This window comes from Prinia subflava, chromosome 2, assembly GCF_021018805.1.
Source record: "Prinia subflava isolate CZ2003 ecotype Zambia chromosome 2, Cam_Psub_1.2, whole genome shotgun sequence".
NCBI lineage: Eukaryota > Metazoa > Chordata > Aves > Passeriformes > Cisticolidae > Prinia > Prinia subflava.
Window position 1 is genome coordinate 14484309 of NC_086248.1, and position 18791 is coordinate 14503099.

Here is an 18791-nt window from a genome sequence, read left to right on the forward strand (position 1 = left end):
TGCAACATTTCCCCTGGTCCTTTCTCAAGACACAGTGGGAACTCAGGCTGAGGAGGCTCTCCTCACCATGGAGAACAACCTGTGCTCATGGGCATCCACAGTGACTTCCAAGGCTTTTCTACACAACAGATCAGCCTGTATGTCATACATTCAAGTCAAACCTATTTTTCTTAATGACAGACAGCTATTCTCACTTTATTACAACAGAATTTTCTCCTTGGCACAAACAGTCAAATAAAACAAGGCAGTCATTATGCTGAAAAATGTCAAGACACTGGCTGGACTTCCATAACATTAGGCTATCCACTATAATTGTCTTTTCTTGACAATCCCAGGGTGACTTCCAAAGTGACAGATAGTGTGGTCTGACATACAACTACACATGACCTAGTCAGCCCTGAGATTCATCAAGGGACTAATTCTATGTTTAGCACAGAAGTGAGGTGTATTGGAGATGCCACTGAAGGATCCTCTGAACTGCAATACAGTCCTCTGCACCAAGCATCATGTTACTTCCTAAAAGTCTTATTGGTTTAGTTGAAATGGTTTTGTGTAATTTTTTCTTTGAATGCAGAATATTCTGGTAGATCTGCCAGAAGAGGTAAAGGATTTTATTTAGCTGCTGAAAATGCTGTTTCTATGCTGTCAAGCCTTGTTAGATACTTCAAGCTAGAATGTTTGAGACTTGCAAGTTGCTTGGTCAAGTTGAAGAAAACAGGGAAATGGACCCAGAAACAGCTTCTTCCTTTTTTTTTCAGCAAAACAATATTTTTCTATTCTGTTCCTATTCCCTCTTTGGAAATGTAAGCACAGGAGGAATTGTCATTACGTACTCTTCGGGACAAATTTTAGGAACTCCTCTCTCATGTAACTAACTGAATTTGAAAGGTTTTCTCGCTTCTAAACTGAATGAGCACTGGAGGGTGCTCATGCTTGCACCCTTTCTGATATACCAGTATCTGAGACATCTCTTCCTGCATCATGCATTCCCCTGCTTCTCACAAGTTCAGCAGCATCCTCATCAGAGGCATCCTCAATAAACCAGATCCTTACTGACTATTTTCCTTTTGCCACTGAAATCTGAGGGTTCAGTCTATGCTAACTTAAGCTACTAGAAGTCATAACTATCAGGGTCCTGCTAGACTCTTGCCTCTGAACCTGCCCCTTCCCTTGTGCAGATGTTTCAGGGAATTTAGGTGGATGAAATTTAACTGCTGAATACAAAGCCATGAGCTGTCAGCTGGATCTCCCCACGTTCCTGCTGTCACTGCTTCCAGCAGCACCAGAATGAAATGGGGTCACACTAGTAACACCTCCATCAGCAATGGCCACTCCTCCCAAACTTCTTCATGGGCAACAGGAACACTGGTCTGGCAGCTATGAATGTTAGAAGTACTAAAAAATAGTACTTGCTGCTATTTTGAAGGAGTGGGTGCATCCTCAGACCCCAGGAGAACAGAGGCTTCACAGCTCAAGGGAGAGACCTCTGACAGGTATCCTGCATCACACAATATTCTAGAAAATGCCCCTAGAAATCCTTCTGATCCATCTCGCAATCTCGCTGTCTCAGGTGGCCCAGATGAATGGCTGGTGACTCTCTGCACCAGGGTGTGTCACTGTTAACTATCTTGCTTGCTATCAGGATATAACCCAAGAGGAGGCATCTGGGAAAGGTGATACCTTCTGTTGTCATGCATAAAGAATAAACCTCAGGCTGCAGAAGTCTGAGCTGTGGCTGCATGATCACGTCAGACTGGGTGCCCCTAAAACTACTGGGTTTTCAATGCCATTTTGAGAGTCCAAAAATGATGACAAAATGGCTGTGAAAGAGGCTAATCCCAAATAAATTATGATACAAAGAAGTGGAATGACAGGTCCCCCTGGGAAGCTGAATGACCACGATAGTAGAGAATTGGGAGAGGAAGGCCTGGATTTGAACAGATGAATGCTCCATTTAAACCACAGAAGAGGACAGGTGGCTGATTCCAGCCTTTTGGTAACTCCAAGTGACTAAAATTAAATGCATTTTAAACGCAGCTCAATTAAGAAGTCAGAAAGCAACCAGAACATGTAAAGTCAGAATGCCTCTGTTGTTACACGCCTTATAATCATCTGCCAAGGCAGGAACCAGGCAAGACCCCTGCAATACAAGATTACTTCTTGCATTTATGATATTGATTATCTCGGTGTCCTGTACAAGTGTTCTTCAAGCACAGCATTTCCTTTGTCTGGTAACCAATTTCTGGTTTGCTGTCAGCTGGCTCCCCTGCACACATCCATGAGGTGTCACAGGCTCATACATGGAACCACGTATCCTCATCAGCCTGCTGACCTCGGAAATCTGCAAAGTTCCTTCTAATCCTGCCCCTGCAAATATCTATGTATCTGTAATGTAGACTCAATAACTTACTAACCTCTGCAAACAAAGTGTCTTTCCTCTATTCCCCTTTGTATGTGCCACCAGTCACATGAGACTTTTCAGCACTAATACGTCAAAGTTTGTGCTGCAATGAAGAAACAGCACCTAAATCTCTGTCGAGACTCCATTCAAGCACTGCCTTCACTGAGATAGAGAAGCCCCACACAAGCTCCTTACCACCCTTCATGCCTTTTGTCTGGAGGCAACTCATTTATCACATAGCCTCTATCGTTTCCCTGTTTTCATCGTTATTTATCACTCGTTTCATCATTATTTATCACAAATATTACTTTATAATATTTGTCAGCACTACCTTATGCGTATTTCCAGAACACACATAAGAACGTCCAACTGTTTCTTTAGAACCGTTTCCTGCAGAAACTCACCAGGAATTTGATGAGGCAGTAAAAATCTGTCTTAAAAGATTCTTATTCGGCAATTACTTTAACACATGCTTCTCGGTGCTATAGAAATGTTAAATACAACCATTCAACTTACTGTAGGAGACACCTGTAGAAAAGAAATCACTCATCCTTATGCAGAAGCTTCTATTAGCCGCTCTCTCCTCTTGCCCCCAATTCTCATTTTCTCTGCTAATTTACACTCCACGAAACAACTATTTTATGATTCCTAGGTTTGAGAATTTTACATGGAGTTAACGGCATGCTGATTGCTCAATAGTGCCCTGACTCTCATGTTTCATTTTTTCACCATACCAGTGGAATGTACAAGATCCTTTCGAGAAATACTCATCAATGGTCTGCAAAGCAGCTCCCGTTTGCTTTAGGAATCAGTAAAATAATAGACACATTTTGTCTTAAGATCTTCAAAGTGCCACAAACCTGACCCTGCCTGCTCAGCAGCCTGCCCTTTTATGGATGGAAATGCCAAGACATCAGTATTTTGTAGCCATTCAGATTAACCTGTTTATTCCATGTATATCTGTGTCCCCATTTCTGAAAGAATTTGAGGGTGAAAACGGCTGTTTGTTCTCACCGCATTAAAAATTTCATTCTCTTGAAAAACAGGACTGAACCAAACTGAAAAGTGCTATTTGTGAGCATGAAGCAGCGGGGGTGTGGATGGGGATAAAATTTAGACAAACTCACATTCAACTGCTGAAAAAATCTATCTCAATGGTACGTTAAATACAGCTACTATTACTGCACTACAAAATTCACAGCTAACTTAATCATGTAATCCTAGCTCTGCAAAAGCCTTTGTCTGGATCCGTGCCCAATGTATAGACCCAAGGGCCCACCTGCAGTGTGCAGTCTTTGGGGGAAGGGGGGATAGAATACCAGCTTTTCGCATCAGTCGTTTCCGGTGTTTTTGAACTGGCATGCCGAATTTTCATGCTAAAGAGCCATCTACATGGTGTGTTGCTGGACCCAAACTTTCCAAGGTCTGTCGGACGCAGGCGGGTTACCCGGGGCTTAACAGCACTTTAATCGGCATGCATCAGTGCCCTCCCCCTGCTTGTATTTCCCCAGACTGCAGCAGACTCAGCCGGGCTGATTCCTACATGCGAGCTCGCGACTTGAAGGCATTTTTTTTCAGATCTAGATCTCTGCCTTGGTTTTCACAGAGGCTGTAGCAAAGCAGCTCAGCCACCTAACAGGACAAATCCCTGGCCTGCCTTCCTTCTCCCTGAAGGCCTGCTCGGGTTCTGGCTCAGGCCCGCGCACCCGCCAGCGCTGAGGCGGGAGCGGCTGGGGGCGCTCTGGACAGGGCAACATCCTCGGAAACTGCTGGAACCAGACTGGGGGAGTTTTCCGCGGTACACCAGAGCTCCCCAGGACCACCTGCACCGCGATCGTGCCCCCGACAGCTCCGGGACTCCAAGCCCTGCCCAGCCGCCGCCGCCCTCTTCCTCCTCCCCCTCCGCCCCTCAGCCCCTCCCGCGCCCCCCGCGCGCCGCAGCGGCTGGCGCGGCCGCTCCCCATTGGCTGCGGCTCTGCCCGGGCGGCGGCGCGGCCAATGCGCGGCGGCCACGGCGGGCGCGTGGCGCGGGAGGGGCGGGGCGCGCAGGCCGTGGCGGCGGCGGCGGCCGAGGAGCGGGGCAGCCATGGGGGTGCGCGGCGCGGGCCGGCTGTGGTGGGGTAGGAGCCGTGAGGGCCCGGGGGGCGGTCTGAGGGGGCAGCGGGACTCGGCGGGATGCAGCTTACCTTTCCCTGGCTGTGCGGGCCCCGTCGCGGCGGGAGAGAGCGGGGCCCCGGCCGTGCGGCCGCTCTGCGGGGCGGCGGGCGGAGCGGAGAGGCTCCTGAAAGGGGGTTGTATCCAGGTGGGGATCGGCCTTTCCTCGCAGGCAGCTTGCAGTAGGACTAGAGCATATAGTCTTAAGGCGCGCCAGGGGAGATTTAGATTGGATATTAGGACGAATTTTCTCACCCACGGGGTGAGTAGCTGTTAGAAGGGGTTGCCCGCGGTCCTGGTGGAGTCACCGTCCCTGAAAGTGTTTAAAGGGAAGATGGGACGCGAGACTCAGTGCCACGGTCTGTTTGACCTGGGGGTGATCGGTCAGGGCTGGACTTGATCCCAGAGGGCTTTCCCAGCCCCATTGGTTCTGTGGGGGCAGCGCTCGCAGTCGCGGGCCGGCTGTGGCCGGTCTGTGCCGCGGGGGTTGCTCGGTGGGTTAGCGAAGCACACGTAGAGAGATCCTAAAGATCCGAGCAGAAAAGAAAAAAAAAGCGATGGTTATCTCGCACCCTAATCAAAGACCTTCTTTGGTTTGAGTGATTTGAGTAAACGGCAATGTGCGTGGCTGGCTGCCTTGCCTTGCGATCTGGTGCTTTGAGGGCAGCACGGGAGCCCAGGTCAGACGGAGCAGTCCGAGCGGGGCGGGTGTTCCCTGCCCCTGCTGCCGCCTCTGTGCCGGGGAATCGGTACACGACTCCCGCTGCGGCCCGTGGGTGGAAACCCCGAAGGTGCCGGAGCTCAGCCCCGGGCTGTGGCTCGCCGAGCGCACGAGTGCAGGGACGTGCGGGCCTCGGCACACCGAGACCGCTGCAGGAGGGGGTAATTGTGGGTGGGAGTTCACAGAATCATTATCATCATCCCGTGACAAAACCTTCTTTTTTAAATAGATCTCCCGACTTACAACTTTGTGGTTCAGTTAGGACTAGTAATACCACCATGGAGCTGTCTTAGCTTGTTTATTGATGCTTCTGTCTGTGTGATTTGCTCACATTAGAAAACAGCTTTTGAAATCAGATTATCTGTTTCTTTTTTCCTTAATAACAAGGACAGATTTGCATTTATCTGGCATGATACTTGTAGGAAAATGATCTTTTTCTTTGCTGAAGTTGAATTAAACCTTGAATGTTTTACTACTGAAAGGAAAGTTATGCCACCAGTTCATGACTCATAGTTAAGAAAAACTGCAGTGATGGGGGACTAGGTGAATTTCACCATGTACTTTCTTTTGTAAGTTCTCTTTAGCAGGTGTATTTACATAAGCTAAAACTTCTCTTTTAAAGGACAGAAGTGTCTGAATGAATTCTGTCTTCTGAATGTAATCTGCCAGAGATCACCTAAAAGGTGAAGCGAGAATATGCTGATTTCAATGTAAAGGTCTCATTCTGCCTAGAGGAGATTTTTCCTCTTGAGAGTGACTGTAGCACTCAAGGAGCTTTTTCTGTGCTGATTTTCTTGCTCTACCCCAGCAGCAGCTGCTACTGTAGGTCATCGTAATATGCTGTGACAGCCACAGATCGCCTTGAAAGTCAGTTGATCAATGCTGACGAAGTGCTGCTTGTGTATGGGCGTACTGAAGAGACAGAGCCAATCTAACACCATCTGGTGGTGGAAACTGATTCTGATCACCCCAGAAGAAAAGGGTTGTGTCCTCATGCTAGAAGAAACCAATAGGATGGGGCAGTGGTGCAGTGGAGAGGGCACTGGTTTATAGTGTGGCAGTTCTCAGGCCTGATCTCTGCTTCAGTAACCTGGAAGATGTTACTTCTGTCAGCTTCAGTCTCCTGCAGAATAGGGGTCATGAAACTGGCTTTTATTGCATGGGACTGGTGAAGTGCAGGTGATGCTGTGTAGTCTGTGTACCATGTAGAGTTTTTGCATCACTGACCTTTTTCTCTTACGTTGAGTCTTGAGAGAATGTGCAGCTTCCCATTCAAGTTGTTAACCACTTGCAGCAAAGCTTTTTTATGTCTGGTTCTAACTGGGATGTCTGAGCTCTTACTCCCTGCAGTCTCAAGTGGATTAAGAAAAGTCTTTTGCCAGGTGGATTTTGTTACAGAGATGTTAGTCATCTCCCATCAAGTCATCTCTCAATCTCCCTGGCTGACTAGGTAGAAGGAAGGATTGTGAGGTTTTTTGTACAAAGTCTCAAGCAATAATAAGTTCCAGGAATTATCAGAAGTACAAAGCCACAAGAGAAAGCAATTTCCTTCTACCTTTTAATGATATATTTTTTAGCGTTCTCAGGGTGCTTGAGTTGTTCACCAGAGAGATTTAGCTGTTGTTCTCAAGTCTGTTCCTAAAGACACAAATCAATGGTAGACTAAGATCCTCATGAGCAAGAATGATGTACCAGTGCATCAAATGCTGGTCCTAAAATCAGTGTAACTGTGCCAAGCCTAGTTGGGACAGTCCTGCATGATGTGATCCTACAGAAGATGTGTTTGAGTGCCTGCTGTGCAAGAGGTCTGAACAATTGGCTTAGGAGTTTCTATAAGAACTGGAAGAAAACATAGCTGATGGTGGGGATCCCCACAGAAGGTCTGGTGGTCTGGTACCAGCAGGAGCTTTGACACAAGTCTCTGGAGAGCCATAACAGGAGTGGCACAACTCCAGCTAGTTTTAGGCACAAACCCTGTTTTATGTGATCCTGTGGAATCATGTTTTAAGCAAAGAGGGAGAGCATATATCTTGCCTTAACTTCCTTTTTTATCTGGTCTAACTGGAATCCCTTCCCACCACTGCTGGTTTGCAGAGAGTGGGGAGATGATTTAGCCAGGGCAACAGGAAAGCCATAAATGTTCAACAGGACTGCTGATGTCTTTGCTTTTTGTTGCAGGCACAGTGAGCTGCACCTTGTTCCTGGCAGTTAATGGTTTATATTCAGCCAGTGATGATGTGATAGAGCTCACACCAACTAACTTCAACAAGGAGGTCATTCAGAGCGAGAGCCTGTGGCTCGTGGAGTTCTATGCCCCATGGTAAGAACTGCAGCTGTGTTCTTGCTTGCTCTTATGACAGAGGAGCAACACAAAAATCTGCTGCTGATCAGCTCAAGGTTTCATTCAGTTGTTGGAAGCACAGTTGTCAGTTTGGCCTCATGACTAGCAAAATAGCTGTACTTGGGATTCCTGCTTTAAATATTTTCATGAGGGAAAAAGGCAGGAATTGGCATTTCAAGTTGGCAAATAGGGTCTGGTAGCAAAACCTATGCCATTTTTCTACTTGATTTTTTTTCTGATTAAATTAGTATTAAAAATGACTGAATTAAGTGCAGTAGATAAGTGAGAAAGTCCCTCACTTCTGTGTTCCTGAGCATAATTCTGATGTGAAAGCACAGATCTGAATTCACATTTAAAATTTCCAATTTCCGTTTAAGAATGCTGGCTTTGTGCATCTTAATTTAGCATCCCTCTTTGCCTCCTGTTCTGCTCAGGCTGAGGGTATAGAGTCTATTCCATTTAAATTCTGGTAATATATATATTCTATCTTTGTACAAATCCTCTGTTATATTGCCATCCAAAGCTCCACATTCTGCAGAAAGTGGCCTTTTGTTGCAACAGCTTGACTCTGTCTGGACTGAGAGGGGGAGCCTTGCTCTGCCTCTTCTAATGTTGCTGCAGTCTTTATAATGTGGAGGTTTTTCTTCAGAAGCCTGAGTGATGATGTGATCTTGTGGCATAGGCTCTTTTCCTTTTCATGAGTAAATCCTCAGTCTCCTGTACAGTTTGCTGTAAGTGACTGAAATAGTTGTCAGATCTGAATGATGTTCACCATTTTTTGTTTGTTTGTTTTTTCTAAAAGGTGTGGTCATTGTCAAAGACTAACTCCTGAGTGGAAGAAAGCAGCAACAGCTTTAAAAGTAAGTTTAGCCTTTCAAATGTGCTTGTGGAAGTGGATTGAAGAGAGTTTGGCTGTTTGACATGTGGATTGGGAATGTGGAGGAGTTTGGTCCTTACAACCATCATCACCTTAATCATACTTGTCTAGCCAAAAAAGTGTTATTCAGGCACTTGAAAACTCAAGATTTTTGTTTGGTTTGGTTTGTTGTATCTTTTTTTAAAAGAAGCTATTGTTTTGTAGATGAAGAAAGTCAGTTCTGTCCCTGTGAATTCCCTTTACTATTTTCTAGGAATGAAAACAGTTTTTAAACCATTGGCATGGATTTTTTCTTTAATTACAGAAAAACTAGTCATGTTGTTGTTAGCTGAACTCTTGCCTATGTAAAATTTATATATATTCTCCTTCTTAGAAAACCAAACAAAGTAACCCAAAAATTAATTTTGTCACACTGAAGAAAGAAATGGACATTTATAGTGTTCTGTAGTTTAATGCTTATGGGTAAAATACCTCTTTGCTGTTGCAGTTGTAGTAACTTCCCCTCTCTCTTTTCTCCTTCCTTTGTGCCCCCAGCAGAGAGTATAAAAGGTGTTAGGTTGCTGTAGAAATCTTGGGTGTCATTTTTTGTTTTGTTTTCTGCAGGGTGTAGTGAAAGTGGGTGCAGTAGATGCAGATAAACATCAGTCCTTGGGTGGACAGTATGGAGTCAGAGGATTTCCAACTATCAAGATATTTGGAGCCAACAAAAACAAAGCAGAGGATTATCAGGGTAATGTGATGAATTTTTAGATGTTGCATGCCTAAAAACTTCTCTGAATGTAGGAATCATGGTAGCTGTTAATGCTGTGTTCTGTGGTTTTTCCTTCCTGTCTAGTGCATGTAGTAATGGAGAGACAGATGGGTGGGAATGGTTTGACCAAATTGTGTATGTCTTAGCATTGTCTGACAGTCCCACCTGCAGCTCACAGTTGTTGGAGCTTGATAGGGAGTTTCAAGGAATTATTCCTTTCTTCCTGTTTTTTTGGAGCTTGCCATAGAGTCACTCCTCATCAGTAAAGCCAGGTAATGAAAAGGTGTGGTGAAGTCAGTCTTGCTGCTTGTGTTTAAGTCAGATGTCCCACCATGAGTACTGTATCACTTATAGCCCAGTCCTGCTTGTCCTGAAAGATCATTAAGGTGAGGGAGGCTTAAGTTTTTAATTAAGTTAGGAGCATACTTCTAACTGGCCTTTTGATGGTTTGATCACTTACTTTGCTGCACTGCAGGTGGCAGGACAAGTGAAGCTATTGTCGATGCTGCTCTAAGTGCTCTTCGGTCCCTGGTGAAAGAACGTCTTAGTGGCAGAAGCGGAGGATACAGTTCTGGAAAACAGGTATTTGAGGGAATGTGTGTTTGTTTTTCAGCTGGAGACTGTATTATACAGGAGATCAAAGCTTCCAACTTGGTCACAGATTTGGAAGGGGAGTCTGGAGTTTTATCTAGTGCAGGTGCCCTGCCCAGTGTAGGGCCAGATGGAGCAGATTGCTCAGGGCTCTGTCCCTAAAGTTGTGTCTCCGAGAACTGAGACTCCAAATGGACTGCATTCTCCAGGCATCCTGTTCCAGTGTTTGACCATGTTCACAGTAGAAATATTTCCTCTTATGTTTCAGGTTAAAGAATCATAGAATGGCATTTCCTGTGTTTCAGCTTCTCCCCTTTTGTCTCTTGTTGCCACAAAGAGCCTGCCTTTGTTTTCTTTACTCTCCTGCACCCTCTCATCACATGTCAGATGCTCAAAGCCCTTAATCAGCTCTGACCATTGGCTGGACTTGCTCCAGTGTGTGCATGCGTGTTCTATGGGGGAGCCTAGAACTACACCCAGCACTCCAGGTGTTCCACATTGTGCTGAGCAGAAGAAAAGATTGCCTCCTCACACCTTCTGGCAGCTCTCTGCCTAGTGCTGCTTGGGAGGCTGTTGATCACCTTTGCCACAGGATTGCAGTGCTGTCTTATATTCAGCTTGTCCACCAGGACATTCATGTTCCTCTTTGAAAAATTGCTTTCCAGCTAGTCAGTTCTCAGTGTGTACTGGTGTATGGGGCTGTTACTCTCCAGGTGCATCTCCCTTTGAGCTCTGGGGTTCCTGTTAGCCCCATTCTCCAGGTGGTTCAGGTATCATTTGCTTAATCCTAATCTAAATTAGACAGATTAAGGTTTTTTAATTTGGTAGTGTTTTTCTGAAGCTGGCTTGCTGGATTTCTCCCTGAAGGTAAATTGAAAAGCTTCCAGCCCCTACTGCTATTCCTGAGTCATTTCATGAGTCAAGTATATATTGACATCCTCAGGGTGGCCACCTAGAAGACCTGGGTGGACTCTGCCCTGTAGTGTGTATCAAACTCCCACACGTTTGTTTTGCCTGGAAACCAGGACTTGGTTCCAGATGGAGGTGGAGGTTGGAGAGCACTTTGTTCTTGACAGATCAGTGCATGAAGAGCTGAAAAAGTATTTCCACATCTTCTTAGTAGTCAGTTTGACCCGGTTTTTCTTTTTCCAAGAGAAGATTCATTTGCTGTGTCTTGAAAATGTTGTGAGGAAGTAGGGTGTGTGTAGTGTCAGCTTTAAAAAGGGAAAATTGCATGACCTAACACTGCCTGTTTTATATCTTGCTCAAATAAAGATGATTTGGTTCAATGTGACACACACAGGAGTTGGCCTGTGTGGGAGACCAGTTTTGGTTCTTTCTTACGTGAGGGTCTGTTTGTTTCTTCCAGAGCCGGGAGAGCGGAGGTGGAGCTAAGAAGGATGTGATTGAGCTGACTGATGACAGCTTTGATAAGAATGTCATAAACAGTGACGATGTGTGGATGGTGGAGTTCTATGCCCCATGGTGTGGGCACTGCAAAAAGTAAATGAGGTTTTACTTTAACAATTCAGTTCCTGTTAGTACCTGTTTTGTGTAATACCTTTAATCCCCTAAAAGAGACCTTGCATCTTTAGTATACCAGAAGTGAGGGTTTCTGTGAGGTGATCTAAGAAAAATTTGTGGGCTTCTGCTCAGGGCCCCTCAGTGCTGCTCTGGCTGCACTCCTTCCTAGCAGTAAAATTCCCAGTTATCAGTAGAAATCAGAACTGGAAGTTGTACTAAACTTTCCATTCTTTCCTGAAGGACATCAGTCTTGTTTGGATGACCCTCTTAGGTGTCATTCTCAGCAAGAGACCTTTTTTCTTGAGTGAAACATGCTACATAATGTTGAAATGTAGTATACTTTTGCTAGCTCTGAGAGAGCTTAGGGCAGTTGTACTCTCTGTTTTTCAGCCTGGAGCCAGAATGGGCAGCTGCTGCCACTGAGGTGAAGGAACAAACAAAAGGAAAAGTAAAGCTGGCTGCAGTAGATGCAACAGTCAATCAGATGCTGGCAGGTCGATATGGGGTGAGTGTGCTCTGCAGTGGTTACAATTTCCTTTCCATCTCTACCAAGTCAGATTTCTCTTCAATCCTTACTGAACAGTTCCTTAATCTGGTACAATGTAAATGTTTTGTGCTAAAAATAAGTGACACATTCAATTTGTTTCCCACAAATAATTAATGAATGTCAGTAACAACATAAATAAATGAAGAAAGAGGAAAAGAATTATTTTGGATGTTGCTGAGAAGAAAGGCTGTTTATTTCCATAACATCTTGTATACTTTTATCATCTGGTGTGAAAGGTCTCTTTCTTGAGACTGTAGGCTGGATAGGCATCTCTGGAGCTCTTGGAGCCAGTTATCAGGGATCACTCCAACAATATCAGCTGCCCAGATCAGGTTTGTTGCTCACCAAAAGAGAATGGATACTCTTGAATTTTTAGTACAGTCCACGGAGCTTACAGTGTGCTGCATAGTTTCCCTCTAATGTAGAGGGAGCACTAGCAAGAGCTACTGGAAGTGTAGCAGAAGGAGCTTAAGGTCCACTTCCTGCCACATATGCCCAGTGTTGTCCAGCGCCAGAGAAACCAGGAAATTAGTGTTTAATAAATATCAAGGGTAAAGATAGTCCTTATGGTGCTTAGACCTGCAGTGCCTGGTACATCTAAATTGAGATGAAACCATTGCTGTTTCATCAGGCCAAAACTCCAAAGCAGCATTTTAGTGTACATTAACTTTGTTTTGAATTGTTGCAGAGGTAGGAAGCTACAAAATTCGAGTCAGAACATGTGAGACCCGATACACGAAGATGTTCAACTGCCTCCCTTGCGCTTAGTCTAGAGGATATCAGACAGGCAGATAATTTCCACCATAAATATACAGGTTTATTTGGGCTGATGGTTTAAACTTTTCTTGCAGATTCGTGGATTTCCCACCATTAAAATCTTCCAGAAAGGAGAAGACCCTGTTGATTATGATGGTGGGAGAACTAGATCTGATATCATTGCTCGTGCTCTGGATCTGTTTTCTGATAATGCACCACCACCTGAGCTCCTGGAGGTACCTATACAGCATTTTCTCAAATTGCTTTTCCATCATACTCTTGGCAGCAGTTTTTACAGGTCTGTATGAACACTAAATAAAACTGCCTAAGTGTGGTGCTTCTGCACTGTTTCACCCCAGAAAGTAAAGGATGACAAGCTTCGAGTAACAAAAAGCTGAATGTTCATTTCTACTGTCAGTTTGTTGTCTGGAAGAGGATGAGAATTGATACAGTGAAGGCATTTACAGGATGGTGCCAGGTTGTCTGAATCTGCCCTTGAGGAATGAGTGGAAAAGTTGAGTTCTGTGCCCCATCTCTTTTCTTAGAATAAGAGAGCAGGTCCTTGTCATTTGCAAGCTGTCTGTTAGGAGGAGCATGATGAGTAGTTTTGCTTGTTGTCCAAAAAACTCCACCCTCCGCCAGGCAGCTTCTTTTTTCAGCTGGCTGTTGGTAGATTTGAAATGATGATCACTTGTCTGCAAAGTGAGGTGCACACAAGACAGTCCATTGGGATGCAAGAAGAAAAAACCAAAAAAATATCAGTACTATTAATAAACATTTTTATATGGTGCTTATTTCATCTTTCTCATCCTTCTAAGTTTTTGGGTGCTTTCTAATATTAATATAGCAATACATGTTCATGTATGCATATATGCATAAAACTGATTTATATATATCAAAGGCCGCATGCTTAGAAATTTATGTACTGGTGGGATGCACAGTCAAAGGTTGGAGACCACTGGTGTAGATCACTGGATCAATTCCTTTTTGATACAGATCCCACAAACCAGTGTTGCTGTTACTGTTGTTTGAACATCCTCATCCACAGCAAAGGCTGCCTCTGCCGGCTGTCCTTGTGCTCGCAGGCATTCCCATGGGCCTGGGGTGCTCTTTCCAGCCTTGGGCAAGAACTGTGATTTTGAGCAAGAAGTGACATCTGACTGTGCCTTCTGTTAGCCTTATTTGGTACTGTATAGTTTCCTGTTGCTGCAATTAACAGAAGACTTTGTGAACTCTTTGTAAATTAATCTTGTACTGGGGGACCAGTGAAGTAGAAGAGACTTGCAAGCTTTTGTGTCAAGTTGTTTCAGTGCTTACTACCTTGCAGGATGGAGTTACTAAGCTGTTGGAGGGAAGTACAGTCACAACTGAAGAACCAGGTCTTACTGTCATTGACTTTCTGCTGCTTTCTTCTAGATAATTAGTGAGGATGTTCTGAAGAGTACCTGTGATGCTCATCAGCTCTGCATCATTTCTGTCCTGCCTCATATTCTTGACACAGGTACACATACAAGCAAGCAGACTTCTGTATGAATTTGTCACTTAAAGCATGTAGTTGTGTATTTTAACTTGTCCAATTCTGTTTAACAAACAGGAGCTTCAGGGAGAAATTCTTACTTGGATGTCATGTTAAAAATGGCTGAAAAATACAAAAAGAAAATGTGGGGGTAAGTGTTATTGTCCACTGGTCATCTTGGAAAAGATGTGAGAATTTCTGTGGGTAATGGGATAAAATTTGTCTGATACCTGTTTAGCTACATGAAGAGTTGTTCCTTTTTCAGGGTAGTATATCTTGGCATTTCACTAATTACTGGAGATGGGAATGCTATGACTTTAAAACAGTCCTTTTTTTATTTTCATCCAACTCAAATTCTGCATTTAAAAGTGATATCTAAGCATTAATGAGATTAAGCATCTTTTATTCTTGTCCTGAATACTCAAATACTTTAGGGAGGGGTTTTTTACCATCTTTAGCTGGTTGGTGAGTGTGCCAGTGTGACTGTTGAATTCACAAAAAAAACCCAAAAAACCAAGTAAATTGGAGTTTATTAAAATGTTTCATGCTCTCAAAGAAACAGGTCAGTAGGCCATGCCTGTACTCCTCCTTCTCTCAGGTGCAGATTAGGATCTCTGGGAGTTCTCAGGAAAGTGAGATCCATACTGACTGCAGTGAAGAGGAGCAAAATGGCATGAAAGCCTGGGGAAAATGCTGAGATTGGCTCATTCCAGGGGTTCCTCAGGGGACTTGCTAAGATGAGAGGAACTGAGACTGAGTGTCCTTAACTAGAAACCCTCCACGGTGATATGTGGGCAGGACTTTGTAGTCTTTAGATCTGTGACTTGAGTACTTTTAAACCTTCTCCCTAATACTGGCTGAAGAGCAGCAGTGTGTTAGATTGCTAACATAGTTCTTCCCCTGTTTAGTGGCTGTTCTTAGCCAGCTTTTGGTGGCTGTGTGGGTGGGACTGGCCTAGGGGTGCTGCTGAGAGGAGGCTTTCTTCTGTTGCAAGGTTCAAGATCAGGACTCTTCTTTTCCCTGCTGACTTTGAAAGTGTCAAGGGCAATACAGAGCCCTGCTTGAACTCTGCAGGGGTGCAGGATAATGTGATTTGAAAATTATTGTAGTGTCCATCCTCATTATTAATTTTCTGTTTCATCTTTCCCTCAAGGTGGCTGTGGACAGAAGCAGGTGCTCAGTCAGATCTTGAGAGCTCTCTGGGGATTGGAGGCTTTGGGTATCCAGCAATGGCAGCTGTCAATGCTCGGAAGATGAAATTTGCCCTTCTGAAAGGATCATTCAGTGAGCAAGGGATTAATGAGTTTCTCAGGTATGAAATCTTGAGGTGATTTAAATCTTTCTGTGTCCAGGGCTATGACTCTTTAGATCACAAGCAGACTCTCCTGCATCAGACAAGACTGTCCATGGTAAAGAGAATTAACATGAGAATTCAGTGGAGTAAGGGAATGGTTTCAGTGAGGATTGCAGTAAAGCAGTCATTACCTTTTTCTGGTGTGCAGAATTAAGCTGGCCATTTAGAATTAGATAGGTAGTTTTAGTACAATATTTTAAACCAGAAATGGACTTTGATGTTGAAAAATTCTGTTTTCTGGTAACTTAATAACTTACTAATGTATTCCATTTAAGTCAGATGGTGCATTCTGACTAGTCATTAGTAATTGGAAAGTCCCCACTCTGGGAATCCTAATGAGTGCTGTTGAAGTTTTTGAGGTTATATATGTTGCTGTTCATCTTTCTGATTCAGTTTGGTCCTGTCTTCCCCCTCCCACCTTTCCATTTTCCTGGCACTTGATAAATTGGTTGGGTGAGTTGAAACAATCCATCCAAAAAGTCAATAGCTCACTGCTCAGCACAAGTCCTCTGAAACTGCCTCTTGTGTACCTGGGCCAGTGCTGAGAAGAATGGAATAGGGAGAGGAAATGGAGAGGATGACAGAAGGTGGCAGCAGCACTGAAACAGAGCAGCTAAACTTAAACTGTTGCTTTAATGTGGTCAAAGTGAAGTGGGAACTCTGCTTCCAGCTGCCATAAGTTATGCAAGAGTCTTTGAGACCTTACATGAGAAGTGTTACTTCTATATCTGTCCTTGGAGAACAGCCAGAATTGCAAAAGCAAATGCAGCAGCCTCTCCCCACCTTGCCATAAGAAGCACATTAATTGAATGCAATTGCTATTGGACTAATGGAATCAGTGTTACATTCTTACCTGTAAAAGTGATTAAACTTTCTTCTTAATGCCAAAAAAAGGAACATTCGTAGGGCATCGAGTTAAATTCAGCATACAAATGCAAGCAGAGAAATACCAGACAGTTTGTACTAATGCACGTGAAAGTGTCTGCCTTTGTCAGACACAGCAGATTTTCTTAGTCTATAAAGTCCATCTCAGTGAACCCTCTCCTGGGTGAGGCTGGATGGTGCTTCCAGGACACAACAGCCAGTTTAACAGCTTATATTGCATTAGGTAATTGGTTTGATATTGTCTTACCATTATGCAGCACTACTTGCTAGAATAATCTCTTCCTGACACTTCAGCTCAGCTGTGCTGCCTAGAGAAAGCAGCATAATCAAAGCTGGTGTGGCTGGCCACTCACTCAGCTGCTGGAGGCAGCTTCTGCAGTCTAACAGGCAGTCTCAGCAGTGTTGACTGCAAGTAAGGAAATTGGCACTGTAAAGAGCGTAAAAATTGTGAACTCCACTTGGGGATGAACGCTAATTCAGTCTTATTTGCCTCTGAAAATGCAAAGGGATTAGCTCCTCAGGATTTTAATGCTGGGCTTTTTGAGCAAGCCTAACTAGAAAGTTCAGGATGGAGTGTTTCAAACAAAACTGGTTACCTCGTAACCTTTGGAACCCACGGAGGCTGTGTCCACTAAAGATCATTGGTGATTTCAACTAACACTTGCAGGTGACTTCCACAACTAGAATTACAGGCTCCCATTGGAGTTGCCTTAAGTGATAAACTGTTAAATAGGCTGCACTTACCTGTGATTTTTACACTGCTGAAATATGAAATAGCCTGTCTCACAGATGTCTTTGAATCCAGTTGTAATTTCTCAATGCTGCTTTAAGGGCTCTGTCATTTTTTTGTTTCTTGAGGTTTTTGCATCCTGACAGTTTAGCTCTACTTAAGGAGATGAAATCTTGAACTTTTATTCCTCTTATCTGAAGCAGGCTCTGTTCCAGGTGGATGGAAGTTGGAGGAATTTCTTAAATTTAACTTTTACTTGTTTTTTCTCAGGGAACTCTCTGTTGGCCGTGGTTCTACAGCACCAGTGGGTGGTGGAGCTTTCCCCAAAATTCACTCAGTTGAACCCTGGGATGGCAAAGATGGTGAGGTAAGAGGTGCTCCATTTCTGAAAGTGCTGAGGAATTGCTGTGTTCAGAAGGTTCAGGATAGAGTAACTAACACCTGTCAGTGGGAAAGTTCTTGTTCTTACAAGATTGCGGCAAGTTTTCTTTCCCATTATCTTAATCCTGCCAGCAGACCATAATGGTACATTGATCATCTGACCCTGTGGACCAGATGTTCCTGCCTAAGTGTTAGGATGATCTGAAAGCTGGATCCCTTGAGGCAGAAATGTATTTCCAGTGCTGACTGAGGGAGGTGTAGTGCATGCATTCAAGACCCCACTGTCGCAGATACTTGGGTTCTGCAATATGCTGACCTCGCCATCAAGGTCTTAATGCCAGAAAGCTTGTCAGGTAAAGCCTGTGTAATAAATAACACTGTGACCAAGTCTGACTTCTTAAGGTTCAACATTGCTGTAAAAACCAGTTACTGCAGTCCTTTGAGTTACTTCAGATAGATAAAAACATGGAATATGACTTTAGTTTTGTTACGTAATTTATTTGTATAGCCTTCATCTCTAGTATCTTGATTAGTAAAAAACAACCTCCTAGTCTAAACTCTGATCCCTTGTCTTGTGCTTAGTGCACTTGGAGTTTTCTGAATGAAAGAGGTGACAGGAGAGACCTTTACTCTGAGGATGAAGTAAGAATCTTTCCAACTCAGGGATCTCCTGGCATTAAGCACTTCTAAACATGTACTCAAAATCTTCCCATTTTAACAGCTTCCCGTTGAAGATGACATTGATCTCAGTGATGTGGATCTGGATGACTTGGGTAAAGATGAGCTGTGAGATCTTCAGGAAACTTCTTTTCTTGGGAGAGCCTGTGCAGCAGTTTGCAGCCTGGATCACAATCAGACAGATATTTCAGTGGCCTTTTTATGGAGAAGTAGCACATGACACACTGTGCTGTTGGATGCACTGCAGCAGTGGACTGTACGCATCTCAAGAAAACATTGCAGAAATTCTATGAATTGTCATAACCAGTAAACTTGATTGTATTCTGTGTAACAAATATTTTGAGGACAACATGGATATTTCTTTGGAACATCTTGGGTTTTATTTTGTTGATAATGTGCTGTTTGAGTGTTACTGGAGGCTGTTAGTGTAACCAATTTTAACTGTAATTTTTTTCATGGAGGTGGAACCTGCTCGGCTTCTGTTTCAATTAAAGAATAAAATATTTTTTGACACACAGTGTTAGTCTTGTATAGAGTAGAAAGAAAGGTGCACATAGTACAAGCAGTCCCACTTTGGATAACAC

The 18791-nt window shown here is 43.9% G+C and overlaps 1 protein-coding gene across 1 annotated transcript; it reads left to right on the forward strand.

The window, feature by feature from the left end:
- The first annotated feature begins 4385 nt into the window (after positions 1-4385).
- PDIA6 (protein disulfide isomerase family A member 6) lies at positions 4386-18724 on the forward strand. Its single transcript, XM_063424890.1, has 13 exons — positions 4386-4521; positions 7455-7596; positions 8420-8477; positions 9098-9224; positions 9721-9827; positions 11206-11339; positions 11751-11865; positions 12759-12899; positions 14080-14164; positions 14258-14330; positions 15333-15491; positions 17419-17515; positions 18251-18724. Exons 1-13 carry the CDS (start codon positions 4488-4490, stop codon positions 18317-18319), a joined length of 1341 nt encoding a protein of 446 aa, XP_063280960.1. The 5' UTR covers positions 4386-4487; the 3' UTR covers positions 18320-18724.
- Positions 18725-18791: the final 67 nt, after the last annotated feature.